This window comes from Carcharhinus amblyrhynchos, chromosome 20 (genome assembly GCF_965287045.1).
Source record: "Carcharhinus amblyrhynchos chromosome 20, sCarAmb.v2.hapA, whole genome shotgun sequence".
NCBI lineage: Eukaryota > Metazoa > Chordata > Chondrichthyes > Carcharhiniformes > Carcharhinidae > Carcharhinus > Carcharhinus amblyrhynchos.
Genome location: NC_137343.1, coordinates 36,319,341 through 36,340,517, shown reverse-complemented (window position 1 = coordinate 36,340,517; position 21,177 = coordinate 36,319,341). Strand labels below are relative to the sequence as shown.

General features: G+C 41.3%; 1 protein-coding gene across 1 annotated transcript in view; it reads right to left on the bottom strand.

Annotated features, from left to right (window-relative positions):
* The window catches only part of fbxw8 (F-box and WD repeat domain containing 8), a 157,310-nt gene that overhangs the window by 98,517 nt on the left and 37,616 nt on the right, over positions 1-21,177 (bottom strand). Inside the window, exon 5 of the mRNA XM_080208411.1 lies at positions 1,582-1,739. Coding sequence (XP_080064537.1) covers positions 1,582-1,739 — 158 coding nt within the window. The remainder of the gene's footprint in view (positions 1-1,581; positions 1,740-21,177) is intronic.

Here is a 21,177-nt window from a genome sequence, read left to right as displayed (position 1 = left end):
TCAGAAAGTGTTGGCAGATTATTCAATCACTGGTACGTTGCAACACTGATCACTGTGGGACATTTTGTTTGGGGTTTGAACAATCTCACGACAAATTTTCTTCAACTTGCTGTGAACAGTTTGAAAGTGACTGTGAAAAATGTCCGAAATGGCAACACAATAAAATGTGGTGATGATTTAACCAGTGTTGCTTGTCTGAAAGGGAACGTTGAAGCCTGGATTATGCTCTTCTTCAACTGATTTTAACCACTTCCAAGTGCTTGTGCACACTGAACAAACAATCCAATCAAAGATGAATGCAAGCTTTACTTTCGCTTTTCATAGAATCTTAGTATCCCTACAGTACAGAAGGAGGCCATTCAGCCCATCAAGTCTGCACCAACTCTCTGACAGAGAATCCTATCCAGGCCCTAACCTGTAACCCCACATATTTACGCTACTAATCCTTCTAACCTACACACCTTTGGACTGTGGGAGGAAACCAGAGCACTTAGAGGAAACCCATGCAGACATTCTGCAAAGAGAAATCATAATTTCATTGATATTTATTAATCAGTATCACAAGTAGGCTTACATTAACACTGCAATGAAGTTACTATGAAAATCCCCTAGTTGCCACATTCCAGTGCCTGTTCGGATACACTGAGGGAGAAATTAACATGGCCAATCCACCTAACCAGCACGTCTTTGGACTGTGCAAGGAAACCAGAGCACCCGGAGGAAACCCATGCAGACACTGGGAGAATGTGCAGACAATGACACAAGTATGATAAAGGGGGGCACAGTGATACAGTGGTTAGCACTGCTGCTTCACAGCGCCAGGGACCTGATTCGATTCCCGGCTTAAGTCATTGCCTGTGCAGAGTCTGCACGTTCTCCCTGTGTCTGCGTGGATTTCGTCCGGGTGCTCCGGTTTCCTCCCACAGTCCAAAAGGCATGCTGGTTAGGTGCATTGGTCATACTAAATTTTCCCTCAGTGTACCCAAACAGGCACCAGAGTGTGGCAACTAGGGGATTTTCACTAACTTCATTGCAGTGTTGATGTTAGCCTACTTATAGCAGTAATAAATAAACTTTAAGAAATAGTGCTCTTTTTTCCCCTAATTCCACCAATTTTGTTTTAGTACTTTATATTGTATCCTATTTACATTATTTAACATTCAAAATATAGGATGAAAATTACATTATAAATCACAATAAAATGGTCAAATAATAAAATCCATGCCACACCATCAAAAAAATGTATTTCCACTGATCTCGCGAAAGCATCTTGCTGTTCAAATTTGTCTTTTCGTGTGCATTGATTTGTTCATTTTTGAAAAGCATCCTGAACTAGATTCACATCCTCGAGGAGCAGCCAAAATGCTCCTTTCCCCATTACAATATACTGGAACTGAAATACTGGCATTACACTTTTAGGACGACATAATAGCAACATTAATGGTAATTTGTTTGTGCTGCCCACTAATGCATTTAGATTATTGGCCAGAAGTGTTCCTTTCTAAACCTCACAGTAAATGTCTGCAGCAGCTGCTGCTGTTAATTGTTGAACAGCCCTGTGGTGGTGTTTTTGGTACTCACCGCCCTTGTAAGCCGCCACTGCTATGGTGCTATTTATCCTCACAAAAGAGACGTGTGGCCGCGGTCCAAGTTCTGCAGAGCTGCGTGACGTTTCCAGATACAAGGCACTGCTGTCCCAGGTGCTTATGTCCCACATTCTCACGTCTCCTGATGTGTATCTGAAAGAACCAGTTCAATTGTCTGCTTGTTTATTCCAAATACTGGCCACCTACTGAAGATACTAATTGGAAATAATATCAGCAGCTACGTTTATGACTCACAAGCTGCAAATGTGGTCACTGAGCATAATTTAAACCACAGAAGATGGTGATCACCTCAACAAAAGACAGATTTATCAGGTTTATGGTCTAGATAAATAGCAGTAATCATTCTGATCATCATAGAATTACTGGCACAAAATTTTCAAATGATTCTATTATTACATAAAATTACAATGTTACCTTTGCTACTGTGAGTCTCACTACAGACACTGTTTGCAGGAAATATTTGGGGGCACAACACCTGCTACACTTCCATAGAGGGAACATTAGTAGCTGCGCAAAGGCATTCCAGGTTGCTATAACCTCTGTTGCTCTCCCTTTCGCCCTCTGCCCCGCAAGCTCACTGGATAACCCATCCAAGAATAAAATCATGCTGTGTGAGAAGATCTGGTGACATTTTTGTCCTACTGCTCTACTCATAAAGCTTGGTATCTACGAATTGATGCTGCTGGTTAAGAACTGGCACCTTAAAAGACAAACCAAGAGAAACACCATTCAGTACTTTAGTACCAAAACTGCCACATTTTCTCAGCCTAAAGTCTGCAGGTTTGATGACAGTTGAAAATTCCCTCACACTTTAAATGTCCATTGCCGTAAAACCAGAATATTATTCCATATTTAATGTTACAGGTGACACAGTTGCACAATGGTTTACACTGCTGCCTCACAGCGCCAAGGAGCCGGGTTCAATTCCTGGCTTATGTCACTATTTGTGTGGAGTTTGCATGTTCTCCCTGTGTCTGCGTGGGTCTCCTCCGGGTGCTCTGGTTTCCTCCAGAAATCCAAAGATGTACTGATTAGGTGCACTGGCCATGCTAAATTCTCCCTCAGCGTACCCGAATGGGGGCGGAGTGTGGTGACTAAGGGATTTTCATAGAAATTTCATTGCAGTGTTAATGTAAGCTTACTTGTGACACATAAATAAGTAACAATAAACATAAGATTTCTCTTTACAGAAGTAGGAGAATCAGAAGAGCAACTCTCATTTTTATCATGATAAAATTTCTATTCTACCATGTGTTCATATACAAATAAGACAAGGCTTAGCGAGTATGATAAGAAATAGTGCTCTTTTTTCCATAATTCCACCTATTTTCCACCCTTGCCTCCATCTGTCTTGAAGGTATTACAGAAACAATTATATTTCAAAAACAATTATTTTGCTGTTAGTACTTTAAGACGTTCTGAGAATGCAGAAGATCCTACAAGAAGGCAAGTTTTCACTCCAGATATCTATGATTTCATCTACACCAATAACTTTATATTGCATTGCGTAAAAGTCCATTCTTCACCCGTGATTTGGATGGTGGATTCAGGCTGGTTATTCACATGTAAACCTGATTCTATCGTCTTACCAAGATCACAAACATGCACGTGCAACAGGATCTCTGACTAATGATCAGGCACATGGTCAAAATTCACCTTCCAAAGCAGCACAGTGGTTAGCACCACTGCCTCACAGCGCCAAGGACCCAGGTTCGATTCCCAGCTTGGCTCACTATCTGTGTGGAGTTTGCACATTCTCCCCATGTCTGCGTGGATTTCCTCCAGGTGCTGTGGTTTCCTCCCTCAGTCCAAAGATGTGCAAATTAGGTTGATTGGCCATGCTAAATTGCCCCTTAGTGTCAGGGGGACTAGTAGGCTAAATACGTGGAGTTATGGGATAGGGCCTGGATAGGATTGTGGTCAGTGCAGACTTGATGGGCTGAATGGCCTCCTTCTGCACTGTAGGGATTCTCTGATTCCAATCTAAGGAAGACAAATATAGCATCCCTACCACTGTTCCTGGTGAGATTATCCATCTCAGCACAGGCTAGGATGAACTCAGGATCCTTCTGGTCTGTACATAAGAACATAAGAAATAGGAGCAGGAGTAGGCCATCTAGCCCTTCGAGCCTGCCCCGCCATTCAATAAGATCATGGCTGATCTGAAGTGGATCAGTTCCACTTTCCCGCCCTCTCCCCATAACCCTTAATCCCCTCTCTTATCAAGAACCCATCAACCCGCTTCTTAAAAATATTTAGCGAGGCAGCCTCCACCACTTCAACGGGCAGAGAATTCCAGAGATTCACCACCCTTTGAGTGAAGAAGTTCCTCCTCAACTCCGTTCCAAACCGCCTCCCCTTTATCTTGAGGCTGTGCCCCCTAGTCCTACTGTCTTTTTTGAGCGGGAAGAGTCTCTCCACCTCTATCCTATCCATCCCATTCATCATCTTATACGTACGAATGTACAACTACATAAATCAACGGTTAATCCACTGAGGAAACAGATAAAACATGTTTAACTTTAACAAAGAGGAGAAAATCAGCTGTAAATATACCATCACTGATAATGTACTTGAGTAACAATGTATTATCCAAAAGGCTTTACATAATTTATTTTCAAGCTTAGATTGTTTTCTCATTACGTGCAAAGAATAAGCAAAGATTTAAAATAATTCCAAGGAAAATAATATTGGCAAAATAATTTACAGCTGAAGACTTAAAACTTACGGGTTTTTTTTGCATATGTCATGGATGATTGAACAACTACTTCAAACATTATACGGCTGTCAAACTGTACCAGAATTTCATGCTCAAATTGTATATTTATGGAATGGCTGAAGTTACAGACTTTAAAGTTACTTTGGTAGATTAATATAGAATATCTTGCATTAGCGAGAGTGAATATAATGCTGAAAATATGATGTAACATTTCTGGTCACAGTTGTTCAAGCATTAAGCTTTTATAAAATAAACAAAAGAAGAATGTAATAGCTAATCCTGCATATCATGTTATACTCAATTTGAGAGATTGCTCTAAGAATCACAGGCTATGCTAACCTTTAAACTAAACAGCTAGATTTTAAGGCAATCCATTGAACTGGGGTCTAACTTGGCTCTGACAAATCCTCTAAGACGTGATCAGAAATCTTCTGTTGCTGATAATGATGTGACACTGACCCAAGACTTTCTTGCCACCCAATATGTGGTACGACAGGCTTAACTGATGTAAACCACCTGCATAATTTTCTGCTTCTTTGGTCTGGCAGCAGTTGCTGAATGTCATGTGCTTATTGTGGGTAGTGGGCACCCTGCCTGATTTGTTGAGAACACTATTGTACTTGTTGGCTACATACCCCTCTGCTAATGCATCCTTTCCTCCAACATCCCATGTGTACACATGTGTTTCGTTTTTACCCACCAGTTTTTGTGCTGTCCATTGTCTTTGAAGCATGGCAACAAAATACATTTGAAAAAAAAACACAAGCCCTTCAGCTTTATTAATTAACAGCTTGAGTGAACTAAAATCTGTTCACCAACAGCAGCATCCTTGCTGATTCGTAACAAATACATGCAACTGCAAACAGAATTGTACCTCAAACAATATTGAACTTTGAGCCAATAGTGTTGCAGTGAATTATATATTGCCCTTTCAACAAAAACTTTTATTTATGTTATACCTCTAACAAAGTAAAACGTCCTAAGGAGCAGTATCAAACAAATTCAACAACAAAAAACATGAGATATTCATACAGAGGACCAAAAGTTGGTCAAGTTAGGTTTTAAGGAGCATCTTAAAAGAGGAAAGAGAAGTAAAAAGGCAGAGTTTTAGGGAGGGAAATTTCAGAATTTAGGCCTTTGGCAGCTGAAAGTATAGCCAACAACAGTGGAGCAAATATCAGTTATGCTCAAGAGAGACTGGAATTGAACAAGTGCAGATAACTCAAGAGGCTTCTAGGATTTTAGGGCTAGAGGAGGTTAAAAGATAGGAAAGGGAGTGGTGAGGGAGATACTTGAAAAGATGAGAATTTTAAAAATCAAGATATTGCTTAACTAGCAGATAATGTAGGTCCACTGACACTTTGAATGTGATTTGACCCAAGTAAGAACATATGTAGCAGTTTTGATGACTTGAAGGCTACCAAGGGTAAAAACATGACAGGCCAGCCAAGACTGCATTCGAAGTAACAAAGACACAGATGACGGTTTTAACAGCTGAGGCAAGGGTACTGTTAGCAAGGTGGAAATCGGTCTTAGATATTGATACACAATTGAAAACTCATCTTGACGGGTGGCACAGTGACTTAGTGGTTAGCACTGCTGCCTCACAGCACTAGGGATCCAGGTTCAGTTCCGACCCTCTGTATGGAGTTTGCGCCTTCTCCCGTGTCTGCCTGGGTTTCCTCCCACATTCCAAACATGTGCAGGTTAGGTGTACTGGCCATGCTAAATTGCCCCTTAGTGTCCCAAGATGTCTAGATAAGATGGATTAGCGAGGTGAATACATGAGCTTACAGGGATGGGGCTTGGGTGGGATGCTCTGTCAGATTGTCGGTGCAGACTCAGTGGGCTGAACGGCCTTCTGCACTGTGGGGATTCTATGATTCAATGTCAAATATGACAGGAAGGGCTGGATTTTGTCTGCTCAATGCAAATGGATTGGTAAAATGGTGGCAGAGGCATTGGGAGAGGAGGGAGGCATTTTCCCACTGCCATGGCATTTTACCAGCACCTGAAACCTCAGAGGCTTGGCTGCCCAATTATGCAAATTAAAACAATCTCACCTTTGCCAGCATTTCGCCAAAATCAGGAGCTACAAAATGGAAAGATAGACAGACTCTCAAAACGCTTCGAGGTTGGGCAGTGGAGGCTACCCGCCTGTCCTGCTATGTTAAAGAAAACACTTACCTGACTTCAAGAGCACCCTGGCCTGTTGGCAATCTCCTCTTCATCCTGCACGATCAACAGTGGCTACCTCTGATGATTGTCTGTTATTGGCTGATTTTGGTAAAACATTTCCGCAGGGTGCCAATACAGACTCAGTTCCCATTTTTGGCTCCAGTGAAGGGACTTCACCCCAGTGGAAAAATTCAGCCCAAGTTTGTCAACATTCTGGTCCTGGCAGATTTCCCAATATTTAGGTTTTGGAAATTTCTGCTGCTCCAGTATTGTGTGTTGGACAAGCAATTTACAAGGGTTGTTGGAAGTAAAACTAAGTAACACTGATGTCATGTGGAAATTTTCATTGCATTTTCAGATGATGTTGCCAATGTGCAGCATACATTTGAAAAATGGTAGGAGGGACTTCAGGAGATGGTATTTTATCTGCATGTGCTTTCCTAAAAGTATTGTATCTACATAATGTCTTAGTAATGGGGGCATCACCCGAACAGCATACAGCCAATTTAGAAGAAGTCCTCAGGAGATTTAAAGAAGCACGGGTACATATGCCTGAAAATGGAAAAGTGTACTTTCCAGGCCAATGAGGTCTCACTTTTAGGATTCAAAGCCAGACCACTGCCACTCTGGTTTGCCAATTTTCTTCCCTCATACAACACAATTACTCAGGCTACGTGAGAGGTTACACCAGCCAAATTATTGATCAGCACTAAAGAACCACGTTTTCCTCAATTTGACAGGGAGGTTAAACAAGCCTCACAGAAGAAGTACCACAACTCAGCTAAGGGGGGGAACAAGTCGTTCAAAATGGATGACTTAATTTTTTTGTCCATAACTTCAGTGGGGGGAGGTGAGGTGGGACGGCACACCAGTGTAGGTTGCCAGAATGGTTTTGGAAGGGCCAGTCCAGTAACTTATGTCTTCATAAGATCATGAAGTGCAGGAGCATGTAGGCCATTTAAGTAGGCAAGAAGCTGCAGCCTCTAAACTAGACATGTGGACCCTGTAGTAGTTTCAAGTGTGCCAGCAACCGAGTTGGCAATAACTGAACCAAGTGTCTCCCAAGGGGAATCTCAGGAGTCAGCAGGAGGAAGAGGGTAATGGAACTGACTCATCTGAAAATCTGCCTTCTAGACACTGCTCCCTCAACAAGTTGCAGAATTGCAATGCTCCTTTAGAGTCCAAAAGTCCCTGGATAGACTAACTTTATGAACTTTGCCAATTTTCCCCCCTTTTCGGAAATTTTGTCTTGCGCATAGTTGTATGTTAAAAGTTTTTGTACACTTGTCTGGGCACTTAAAGGGGAGGAATATGATAGCACAGCCCCTTTAAGGGGCAATCATTCACGGGTGAAATGATCTACCCGGCACCTATATGAATGGAGCATGCGAACCTTGACCTATGGAGTGGTAGAGCACGGGTCCAGGGAGAAGAAACCCTCATTGTAAACCAAGGAGCTGGAGATTCAAAAACTGTATCAGTGTTGAGCTTATGTACATCGTTTTGCTGTTCTTGTTTAATAAATCATGGTTGTGATTTAAAGCTTCCTTGTCATATTGGCTCATGCTACAATGGAGACCAAGAGGACAATACCAGAACTAATGCTGCAGGAGTAGGAACAGAGGGGGTAGCAGACAATTCTTTGGTTATAACTCAACAGGTAAGAATAGAATCAAGTGAGGAAATCCCACCCAGGTGGATGATGGTGGAGAAGCTTTTGAGGAGGATATTTCTTACAAAACTGCTAAACAGAGTAGCAATGGTTAAGAGTGAGAATTCAGTAGTAAGTAGGGGATAAATTGCGTATTAATTTAGAATTTACTTTTTTTACTTTAAAAGTTGGACGTCTTGTTGAAGTTGTACAAGACATTGGTAAGGCTACACTTGGAATATTGTGTGCAGTTCTGGTCACCCTATTATAGAAAGGATATTATTAAACTAGAAAGAGTGCAGAAAAGATTTACTAGGATGCTACCGGGACTTGATGGATTGAGTTATAAGGAGAGGCTGGATAGACTGAGACTTTTTTCTCTGAAGCATAGGAGGCCGAGGGGTGATCTTATAGAGGTCTATAAAATAACGAGGGGCACAGATCAACTAGATAGCCAATATCTTTTCCCAAAGGTAGGGGAGTCTAAAACTAGAGGGCATAGGTTTAAGGTGAGAGGAGAGAGATACAAAAGTGTCCAGAGGGTCAATTTTTTCACACAGAGGGTGGTGAGTATCTGGAACAAGTTGCCAGAGATAGTAGTAGAGGGGGTATGATTTTGTCTTTTAAAAAGCAATTAGATATTTACATGGATAAGATGGGTACAAAGGGATACAGGCCAAATGAGGGCAATTGGGATTAATTTAGGGGTTTAAGAAAAAAGGGCAGCATGGACAAGTTGGGCCGAAGGGCCTGTTTCCATGCTGTAAACCTCTATGACTCTAAAACATAATACTGCAAAATTAATGATTGAATGCATCAGCTGTTAAGTGGATACCTATCTCAGTCTCAATTGTAGTGGCTGGTCATTGGGTGGCATGATGGCACAGTAGTTAGCAATGCTGCCTCACAGCGCGAGGGTCTCTGCAGAGTTTGCACATCCTCCCTGTGGTCTGCGTGAGTTTCCTCTGGGTGCTCCGGTTTCCTCCCACAGACCAAAGATGTGCAGATTAGGTGAATTCCTAGGGGGACTAGCTAGGGTAAATGGATGGAGTTATGAAGGCATGGGTGGAATTGTGGTTGGTGCAGACTCGATGGGCCAAATGGCCTCCTGCTCTGTAGAATTCTACACTATGTATGGGTGTAATGAGAGGGATTCTAAACAGGTAAGTCCACAGATCTCAGAGCATCTACTGAAGTAAGATTTCAACAATTTGTAGGAATAGAAATTCACTGTCGTGGGAGAAAGGAGTTCAATTGCTTTCAACTAAAAGGCAGTAAAGATAAAAATCAAAGCAAATACTTCAATTTGGAGAATTTTTGAAGCAGCCGTGACACGTTGCCTACAATTTGTGCCCCAGTCCTGGGTACGCATATGTGCAAGTAATGTCCGCAGCTGCTCAAAATCAAACCCAGCATTTCTGAGTAGGAGGGACAGCTGGAGAGCATATGGAAAGCTGAAGTTTCCTGGAGGTCACCTTCTAGGAGGTGCAGGAGGAAAGGCTTCAGAATCCTGGAGCTTAGGGACCAGTTCCAGGACAACGGTAATAGAAACATAGAAGATAGGAGCAGGAGGAGGCCATTTGACCCTACAAACCTGCTCAGTCATTCATCACGATCATGGCTGGTCATGCAACAATAGCCTAATCCTACTTTTTCCCCAAATCCTTGATCCCATTCGCCCCAAGTGCTATATCCAGCTGTCTCTTGAATATATTCAATGTTTCGGCATCAACTACATTGTATGGTAATGAATTCCACAGGCTCACACTCTTTAGGTGAAGAAATGTCTCCTCATCTCCGTCCCAGATCGTCTACCCTGAATCTTCAGACTGTGACCCCTGGTTCACCATCGGGAATATCCTCCCTGTATCTATTCTGTCTAGTCCTGTTAGAATTTTATAATGATCCTCCCTCATTTGTCTGAACTCCAGCAGAAACAATCCTAACCTAGTCAATCTCTCCTCATACATCGGTCCGCCATCACCGGAATCAGCCAGCTAAACCTTTGTTGCACTTCCTCGAGAGCAAGAACATCCTTCCTCAGAAAAGAGACCAAAACTGCACACAATACTGCAAGTGTGGCCTCACTAAGGCCCTGTAAATTGCAGCAACACATCCCTGCTCCTGTACTCGAAACCTCCCGCAAGGAGGCCAATGTGTCATTTGCCTTCCCTGCTGCCTGCTGCACCTGCACACTTACCTTCAGTGACTGGTGCATAAGGACACCCAGGTTCTGCTGCACATTCCCTCTCCCAATTTACAAAGAACAAAGAAAATTACAGTACAGGAACCAGGACCCTCCAAGCCTGCACTGACTGTGCTGCCTGATTTAAACCCCATATCTTTCCAGGGACCATATCCCTCTATTCCCATCTCATTCATGTACTTGTCAGGATGCCCCTTAAAAGTCACTACCGTATCTGCTTCCACTACCTCTCCCGGCAATGAGTTCCAGGCACCCACCGCTCTGTGTAAAAAATCTGCCTTGTTCATTTCTTTTAAACCTTGTCCCTCACACCTTATACCTATGCCCCCTAGTAATTCCACCAATTTACAGTCATTCAGTTAGTAATCTGCCTTCTTGTTTTTGCTTCCAAAGTGAATGACCTCACATTTATCCAAATTATACTGCATCTGCCATTGATTTGCCCACTCACCCTATCTGTCCATTCTGAAGGATCACCGCATCCTCATCACAGTTCACCCTCCCACCTAACCTGGTATTATCCGCAAACTTTGAGATGTTACATTTTGTTCCCTTATCCAAATTATTAATATATATTGTGAATAACACACTAGTTATTGCCTGCTAATTTGAAAAGCATCCATTAATTCCGACTCTTTGTTTCCTCTCTGCCGATCAGTTTTCTATCCATCTTAATACACTTCCCCCAATCCCACGTGCTTTAATCGTACTTGATAATCTCTTGTGCAGGACTTTGTCAAACACTTTCTGAAAGTTCAAATATACCACATTTACTGGTTCCCCCTTGTCAACCCTACTAGTCACATCTTCAAAGAATTCTGAAAGATTTGTCAAGCATGATTTCCCCTTCATAGATCCACGCCGACTCTGCCTGATCTTGCCACTACTTTCTAAAGCTCTGCTATAAAGTCCTTGACAAGGTCATGCATGGGAGGTTAGTTAGGAAGCTTCAGTCGCTAGGTATACATGGACAGGTAGTAAATTGGATTAACATTAGCTCAATGGAAGAAGCCAGAGAGTGGTAGTGGAGGATTGCTTCTCTGAGTGGAGGCCTGTGACTAGTGGTGTGCCACAGGGAACAGTGCTGGGTCCATTGTTGTTTGTTATATATATGAGTGATCTGGATGATAATGTGGATCAGCAAATTTGCTGATGATACAAAGATTGGAGGTGTAGCGGACAGTGAGGAAGGTTTTCAAAGCTTGCAGAAGGATTTGGACCAGCTAGAAAAATGGGCTGAAAAATGGCAGATGGAGTTTAATGCAAACAAGTGTGAGGTATTGCACTTTCGAAGGACAAACCAAGGTAGAACATACAAGGTAAATGGTAGGACACTGAAGAGTGCAGTGGAACAGAGGGATCTGGGAATACACATACATAATTCCCTAAAAGTGGCGTCACAGGTAGATAGGGTCGTAAAGAGTGCTTTTGGAACGCTGGCCTTTATAAATCAAAGTATTGAGTGTAAGAGTTGGAAAGTTATGGTGAGGTTGTATAAGACATTGGTGAGGCCGAATTTAGAGGAATGTGTGCAGTTTTGGTCATCTAATTACAGGAAGGATATTAATAAGGTTGAAAGAGTACAGAGAAGGTTTATAAGGATGCTACCACGACATGAGAAACTGAGTTACAGAGAAAGGTTGAATAGGTTAGGACTTTATTCCCTGGAGTGTAGAAGAATGAGGGGAGATTTGATAGAGGTATATAAAATTATGATGGGTATAGATAGAGTGAATGCAAGCAGGCTTTTTCCACTGAGGCTAGGGGAGAAAAAAAAAACTAGAGGATAGGGGTTAAGGATGAAGGGGGAAAAGTTTAAAGGGAATATTAGGGGGGACATCTTCACACAGAGAGTGGTGGGAGTGTGGAATAAGCTGCCAGATGAAGTGGTGAATGTGGGCTCACTTTTAACACTTAAGAAAAACTTGGGACAGGTATATGGATGGGGAGCGTGGAGGGATATGGTCCAGGTGCAGGTCAGTGGAACTAGGCAGAAAAATGGTTTGGCACAGCCAAGAAGGGCCAAAAGGCCTGTTTCTGTGCTGTAGTGTTCTCTGGTTCGATAATGGATTTGAAAATTTTTGCCACTACTGATGTTAAGCTTGCAGATCTATAATTCCCTGTTTTCTGTCTACCTTCCTTTTTGAATTTTGGAGTGACATTGGCTATCTTCCAATCTGCAGGGACTGTTCCAGAATCCTGGAAGATGACCACTAATACATCCAATATTCGCCTTAAACAGGTAGGACCTGTTCAAGACGAAGCTTAACAGTGATGGGATCAATGTCACCATGAGAAGCATAACTAAGACTGTAGGGGAGATTTGAACTAACTTGATTGGGAGAGGAGTGCTGCAATTAAACATTCTAGACTGGAAATGAGGTCCACAGAGGACTGAGAGGGGCAAATAGTATTAGAATAAAAACAATGGATTTCTCTGCATATTTCCATTCTAAGAGGAGGTTAGAAAGCAGCTATGTAAATTCATGCAGCGTGATAAATAAGGTTGATGGCCTTCTGGCAAAAGTAGCCACATGAGACTATAATGGTAATAATAGTGATCAAAATAAGGGGGGGAAAACAGGAACTTAATATTCCTTGCTAAAAGATATTCATAGAAAACAAGGAAGGAAAACTAAGGGGGTTGGCAGTACTGAAAAGAATTTTAGCGCAGAGCAGGATTACATCAAGACAATGACAGAGTTTATTTGGTTAGAATTAAGTAATAATGGAGGAACTACTATTACATTACTGGTCGTATACCATAGGTCAAATAGTGAGAAATAGGTGGAGGATGTTTGCAGGAAAATTATAAAAGGTCGCAAGAATTACTCAGTTGTGATGAATGGGGTCTTCAATTATCCTACTATAGACTGGGATGGTAAAAGGGTAAAGTGCAAAGTGAGGGAAGAATTCCTTAAAAGTTTGTAAGAGAACTTTTTGATCAGTATTTCCAGTCCAACAAGGTGGGAAGCAATGTTCAATCTACTTTGGGGAATAAAATCCAGATCACCAACAACCTGTCCTGGTCCTTCCATGCCAACACTATAGTTAAGAAAGTTCACCAATGCCCCTACTTTCTGAGGAGGCTAAGAAAATTCAGCATGTCCGATACGACCAATTTTTACGGATGCACCATAGAAATTATCCCTTCCGAATGTATCACAGCTCGGTTTGGATCCTGCTCTGATCAAAACCACAAGAAACTACAAAGAATTGTGAACGTAGTCCAGCCCATCATGCAAACCAGCCTCCCATCCACTGACTCTATCTATACTTCCCACAGCCTCGAAAAAGCAGACAGCATAATTAAGGACCCCATACACCCTGGATATTCTCTCTTCCACATTCTAAAACCACAAATGAACTGATTTAAGAACAGCTTCTTCCCTACTGCCATCAGACTTTTGAATGGGTTTACCTTATATTAAGTTGATCTTTTTCTACACCCCAGCGATGACTGTAACACTATATTCTGCACCCTGTCCTTCTCCCAGTGGATTCTATGAGTGGTATGCTTTGTTCATATGGTTCACAAGAAACAATGCTTTTCACTGTATTCCAATACATGTGACAATAATAAATCAAATCAAAATCAAATCATGATGGCACAGTGGTTAGCACTTTTGCCTCACAGCACTTGGGACCCGGGTTTGATTCCTGGCTTGGGTCACTGCGTGGAGTTTGCGCATTCTCCCCATGTTTGCATAGGTTTCCTTCAGGCGCTCCAGTTTCCTCATACAGTCTGAAAGACATGCTGGTTAGGTACAATGGCCATGCAAAATTCTCCCTCAGTGTGCCCAAACAGGTGCCAGAGTGTGGCGACTCGGGGATTTTCACAGTAACTTCATTGCAGTGTTAATGTAAGACTACATGTGACACTAATCAATAAACTTTAAGCTTTTAAACTTTATATCAAATGGGCCGTGTGCAAGATATTTCAATGCTGAAGCATTTGGGGAACAGTGATCAGAATACCATCCATTTTACTGTTTTAATGGATAAATGTATGGAAAATTCTTAACTGAAGGAGGGCTAACTTTTATAAAAAATTGTTCATCTGATGTCAGCAGAGCTGGCATATGTTGCCTATCTCTAACTGCCCTTGAGGTGGTGATAAATCACCTTCTTGAACTGCTACAGTCCATGTGGTGTAAGCAAACCCACAGTGCTGTAAGAGAGGGAGTTGTCGATTTATGACATAGCAACAGTGAAGAAACGGTAAGGAGGAGTGGTAATAGCAATATTAGATATAATTAAAAACTAGATAGGTGCTTAAAGATTTGAAGGTATTCAAATCAGAAGTTAGCTGGTCTGGATTGAAATGATTGAAATCTAAAATGATGATTTAGTGGTATTATCACTAGACTATTAAACCAGAAACTCAGCTAATGTTCTGGGGTCCCAGGTTTGAATCCCACCACAGCAGATGGTGGAATTTGCATTCAATACCCGGAATTAAGAATCTGTTGGTGACCATGAAACTATTGACAATTGTCGGAAAAACCCATCTGGTTCACTAATGTCCTTTAGGGAAGGAAATCTGCCATTCTTACTTGGTCTGGCCTACATGTGGCTCCAGAGCCACAGCAATTTGCCCTCTGAAATAGCCCAGCAAGTCACTTAGTTGTATCACCACCACCTTCTTAAGGGCAACTAGAGATGGGCAATAAATGCTGTCTAGCCAGCGACATCCATGCCCCATGGATGAATAAAGAAAAAAAATTGTAGAGTCTCTTATGGTTAATGAAACAAAAACATCATTGCTGTCAGCACATATCTCACACTCTGATAAAGCAAGGTGCATGTTTTTGAGAGACCATCTTCATGACAACACTATTGCTTCAGGGTCATAAATGGGTCACTTGACTATTTTGAATGAGAAAAACCAAGAATAATGTCAAGTTGACACTTTCCTATGAACAGTAATTTACAAGCTTTATAAATAAGGAACTAAGTTGTTGGGTGAGCAATTTAAAAGAAAATCAATGGGAATGAGAGCCACTTAAAATATAAAATGGAATTAATTTAAGAAAACAAACATTTAAGCCTTTTCCTCATGGAGTGGGTAGTTATTATATAAGCACATTTTAAAATGCCTAATTTCTGCTACAGCTTCAAATATACTTTGAAGATGCTCCCTGGTGTGTGAATTTTTATTATGTTAACATAGTACGGTACAAAAGGTTAACAACCATGGCAAAGGGTCACACAAGACCATAACATAGTACATTCTGTTTACTAACTCATCAGTCTTTTATGTTTAGCAAACTCATCCTGCCAGTCTTAAACGGCCTATTAACTGTACAGACGAGGCCATAAATGGAATGTGCAAAATGATTTTAAAAATTCAAAAATCCAGAGTTATAGAATGTATTCAACTTAATAAACTTGCAATCTATTTTCTTCCATACTCCGATTTATCTCTCACGCACGCACAGCTTTTCTTGCGTTATTTTTGCTGAAGGAGAAACATGTCCTGACATCCCCCCTCCACAAAAATGTCTAGTTTCTAGTTTGCACATTTTAAGCTCAAAACCATCAAGTAAAATCTCTGACCCAGAAAGAGAAATACATTCCTTGTCCTACTTCATTTTAAAGATAAATATTTGCTCTATTTAACTGGCATTGCGGGGGGGGAATTGAAAAGGTTAAAATAGGCTATAGAGAGAAAATCAATTCTCAGGAACAAAATTATTGAAGAAAATATTTTTCATTCAGCAAACGCTTTAGAAGTATGCAATATAAAATCAATTGCATATTATGAAGATTACTGTATTTTTTTAAAGTGTGTGCAACCTAGCATGCATGATAAATTACTAATCAATTACTGAATTATCCCAAGTTGCAGACAGACTAAGAATGGTACGATGGACAACTATGGTTGATATTTACAAAGTGCTTTATAAATGGGTTTAAATGACAGCAAGTCGAAGATGAAGCAAAAGAAAATCTGGAATGCACAACATTGATTAAGAATGAGGTAACCACAGTCAACAGTCTCAAATGGCAAGGATCAAGGGTTGACCAAGTATACAGCCACTTCTACCACTTGATAAATTTTTAATGATATACACAAGATAGTCTGAACATAGGCTGGATTAAATTGGCTTATGTCAGACTGTAAACATGAGGTTCTATTATCATGAGAAAAAGACACAGCACTGTACTACTGCACAGTTCATATTTCATCAAATCAATAAATGAAATTCTGCTCTGTTCTTCTTCATTGCACTCAGTAAATTAGCAGGGGGAGAAAAAGGGAAAATCTCAGGGGAGGAGAGGACTCGAGAGTTGCACTACTGAAATTTTCTAATTTAAAGCAAATTAAATAAGCGATGGATGCAATTGAATCAAATTGTTGACAGATTCTTATGGAATTATCATAAAACTAGATTTAGTCCCATTAATGTGGCAGCTTTTAAAAGCATTTACAATGTATGCTTGTAATGAAAAAGTCAGGTAAGTCAACTGACATGCTGATGAGCTCTAATTACTATAGGTACACCACGCCCACAAGAACTAATGCAATATTCCATCAAAAATTTTTAATCATGGAATCCTCAATCTGCAATCACTGGACAAAATCACATTCTATATTATAGCTTCCCGTCAAATGTAGACTCAAATACATGTTTGAGATTTGTTTCACTTTGAGAATCTTCCTCCCAATTTTCATATGTCCTATCTTGTAAAGATGCCACTGTTGAGTACAGACGACCTTCCATATATGCACATATACTATGCTAGCAGAGGACACTAGGGGCGGAATTCTCCTAAAAAAATTTGAAGTGCCAAATTCATGTAAAAACTGGAGTAAATACCGCTGGTTTATTTCTGTGGAATTTTCAAAATGAATCTCCCACACTCCATGCATTACAGACAGTCCTACCGTGAATCAGGTTAAAAATCTGTGGGCGAGGCCTACTTCCGCTGGCAGCACAGTGCTGAGTGGGCTACTGCGCACGTGCCAAACTGTCAGTGCCAAGATCAGCGTATGCTCAGTAGCTCTGCACTGCCAGCCTCCCAATCGCTGGCCAGCCCCAATGGGCAGAGATGCACAGAGGCCATGGCGTCCAGTGGGAAGCCTATTAAACGGGCTCCACTTAAGGCTCCCAGCCCACTTTGCTGCTGAAGCTGACTCTTTTTAGCAGCTGCCTTCCAAGTATCTAAATAAAAAATAAAAATTAGAATCTATCAAGTCAGTTTTCATCCAGGGATGAAAACATCAGCTGGGATTATAACTTCAATGGGGCGCCCAAATGCAAGGACGTCTGACAAAACTGGTATTACAAGTTTGATCCAGGACCCTTCCTGGACAGTCTGGAAGCAGCAGAAATTGAGAATTTTGTTTTGAAAAGAAACCTGGATTCTTGGTCATGTGGCTGTCTCTCTCTGCTATTCTCCAATAACAGCCAAAGGCTCGAGGATAGTGGGAAGAGCAACTCATCTTGTTTAACCCCAGATTCTCAATGTATGACCCTGTTGGAGAATGTTCCAAATTCAATGTGGCTTGTGGCACACTCAAGCTTATCTGGAGAGCTGCAGCAAAATTAGGCAATTATCTTTGGTCAGTGGCCTCATAAGTAAAGGCCTATCAAGTCCAGTAATTCTAAGCTTGAGTTTCTGGCCTATGCTAATGCAGAGGAAGAGCAGTTGGGCTGCCACTGTCTGATTTGGACAGGAGGCTTCAGCTGCATTTCCCTTTCTTAATTACTATCTTGGGGCTATTTCTCATCAATATTCCCACCCCACCCACCCCCAGATGTTTGTCACACTGAGCACCAACTGGTTTCATTGAATTCTGTCTTCCACACAAAGGTTTCCAATCTGCCCTTTGAGAACACACCTTGGAATCTGGTCCCAAACAATGTTTTCTCTTTCTTCACTAAGGATCCACCTCCAGAGTTTCAACCTCTCCTTTTGTTATTCTTTTCGGAATTGACATGTGCATTCAAACTTCACCTTTCACATGTTGCCACGGGTACCAACTGTTCCAACAAAACGCCATTGTTTCACAGACCCACAAAAGGGAGTCACCAATCTTCTGGCTTCTCGCAGGCCTGCTTTGCTTTCAATTTAGTTTCTACAAATGTAACTTTTTCTAAAGTTGGAGCATCCCTCTTATCTTTACTGAACAGGGAATGTTTTCAGTCCCTGTCCTTGATCCTTCACTTCAATGTCTTCCTGGGACTCTCTTCAGTCCCATTCTTTGGTTTCTGGGAATTTTCTGTTCTTTGTTTTTGGGCCTGCCCTCTTCATATCTCTGTTTCAGTAGCTTCTGTGACAATCATCTCACTTCTGGGTTAACTCTGTTTCAACTCAACTCAACTCAACTCAGTTTCCCTGTGTCCTATGTTACCCAGTTTTGCTTTCGGGTGGTAAAACCTCATTACAATGTACGCATCAAAACCAACCCATAAATTTGCAGGCAGCTTTTAACAATGAAAACTAAAATTTAAAGCTACTGGTTATGAGCAACACACACACACATACACACACAAATAAAAATATAACTTACTTAAAACTATATCTATTTCCTAACTAAGTTACTTCAGCAAGCAGAACTTCAAAGCTGAGAATGCAACCCCTCAATCTATCACATTATCCTAGCAATGCTGCACTTACATCCATTGTCAGGACAGGCTTACCACTGAATCACATAATTGTTACAGTGCAGGAGCTGACCACTTGGCCCATATTGTCTGCACCCACTCTCCAAACAAGCATTATGGCTTAATGCTATTCCCCTGCCTTTCTCCCATATCTCTGCATATTGTTTCTATTCAAATAATCATGTACTATCCTCTTGAATGCCTCGATAGAACCTGCCTGCACCACACTTGCAGGCAGTGCATTCCAGAGGCAAACCACTTGTCATGAAAAAGTCTTTTCTTGTATCACAATTGCTTCTTTTACAAATCACCTTAAATCTGTGCCCCCTCATTCTTGATCCTTTTCTGAGGGGAAGCAATTTCTCCCCATCTACTCTGTCCAGTCCCTTCATCTCTATTAAATCTCTGCTACAAACTGCTCCTCCTCTATTTCCAATGGCCACCCACCAACTAAATTCCCAGAAATTCTGAGGCAGTGCAAAGGGATGAAGACCCACCATAATAGGTCTCTGTCTTATTTTTCCTTATCTTTGCACTCAATTAATGCGTATTCTCCAGGACATAGGCTAGGAAAAGCATCCTATTATGTTAACCATTAAAAACATGAATTACATCTAGGTGCCTTAAGTATATTTTTCAGTTTTCAAAACTCATATACCAATTGATCTGGAGTCATATTACAGAAGAAGTTCCATGTCCAGATGGATTATTATTAAAAAATGTAAGCAACGAACTGGTCAAAGTCTTAATAGCATTTCTTATTTCATACAGACTTCGATTTCATTAAAAATTTAAAGTTTACAAGTATTTCAGTTCATGATAACGCTGTCTTTCTCTAAGGGCAACTTTGAGTGCCACTGTTTAAAGAGACCGACGTGATCCACAATTTTCAATCAAACTACTCCACTAAATTTAACATTATCACCTCAGATGAATGATTAAAATATACTGCTCCAAACCACTGGTGAGCTTTATTGATTTTTTTTGTGCTCGTCAAGGGCAGTAGATCTCTGGGCTAGGAATGGATCAATATCCAGTTACATCTCCACTGTCAGCAGCAAGGACTCTCAAGTCGGATAACTAATTAAAGCTTTCTCTATTTCACTTCAACAATGTGTTTTGTATGCTGGTCATGGGGTCTATCTTAGCTTGACCAACTGTGGTCTGACTCAGATAACTACTGCAAACTGGTTTAATTTATACTACATGCACCATATGCACGGTGAGCTACACAGTAGGCACATATCTCAAGCACAGACTGTTCCATCTGCTGTACAGAGTTTCTAGCATATGATTGCTGATGTCACAATTACATCATGATTTACACCAAAACTCATTACAATAACTATTCTATTTAATTAACCCATTGTACTATGCAATGCACCATAAACAAGGCCAGAAAAGCACCTCCTTGCTGGAATGGCATACATCTCTTTGACAAGTTCTTCATTGCCTCACATCTGAAATCTTAAGCATCATTGAGTCAATCAACCATTTACAGTACAGAAGTAGGCCTTTCCACCAATGCCAGCTCTTCATAGAGCTATCCAGTCAGGCCCTAACCACTCTATCCCCATATCTAGGAAAGATTGGAAGATTAGGGCAAGCCTTTCACTATCTCCATCCCACTTCCTTTGGCAACTTGCAAGGTACCCAGACCTGGTGATTTGTTCACTCTAAGCATTGCCAACCTTTGCAGAACCTCCTGCCTAGCAATTTTGACCCCATTAAACACCTCTATAAGCTCTCCTTCCAGTGATACTTTGTCACCTTTCTCTTCCTTGGTAAACGCCAATGCTGTAAGCGCTCATTATGTATTCTGGCTTTGCCCTGTCTCTAAGCATATTGCTCAAGGTGTTGTCACTCCTAGCAGTCACCGATGAAGAACACCTGTTTGAGATGGCACGTACCCTGAGAACTCCTGCCGGCTCCTATTTTTCCAGATGGCCACCTCTCTACTCTCCTGAACTCTCACTTATGGGGTGACTACCTCCTGGAACAAGCAATCGAGGAAAAATTCATCCTCTTTTGATGCTCCAAACAACTCCAGTTGCCCCTGTAAGCTTGGAAATCCGGAACTTGAGATGAAGGGGTGAAGACACTTTCTGTACACATGGTCCCCAGGACACGTGACATGTCACAGAAAGGCTGGCAATGTTTAAAGTGATTAAGTCACTTGGTCTGGATATCTTACATTGCAG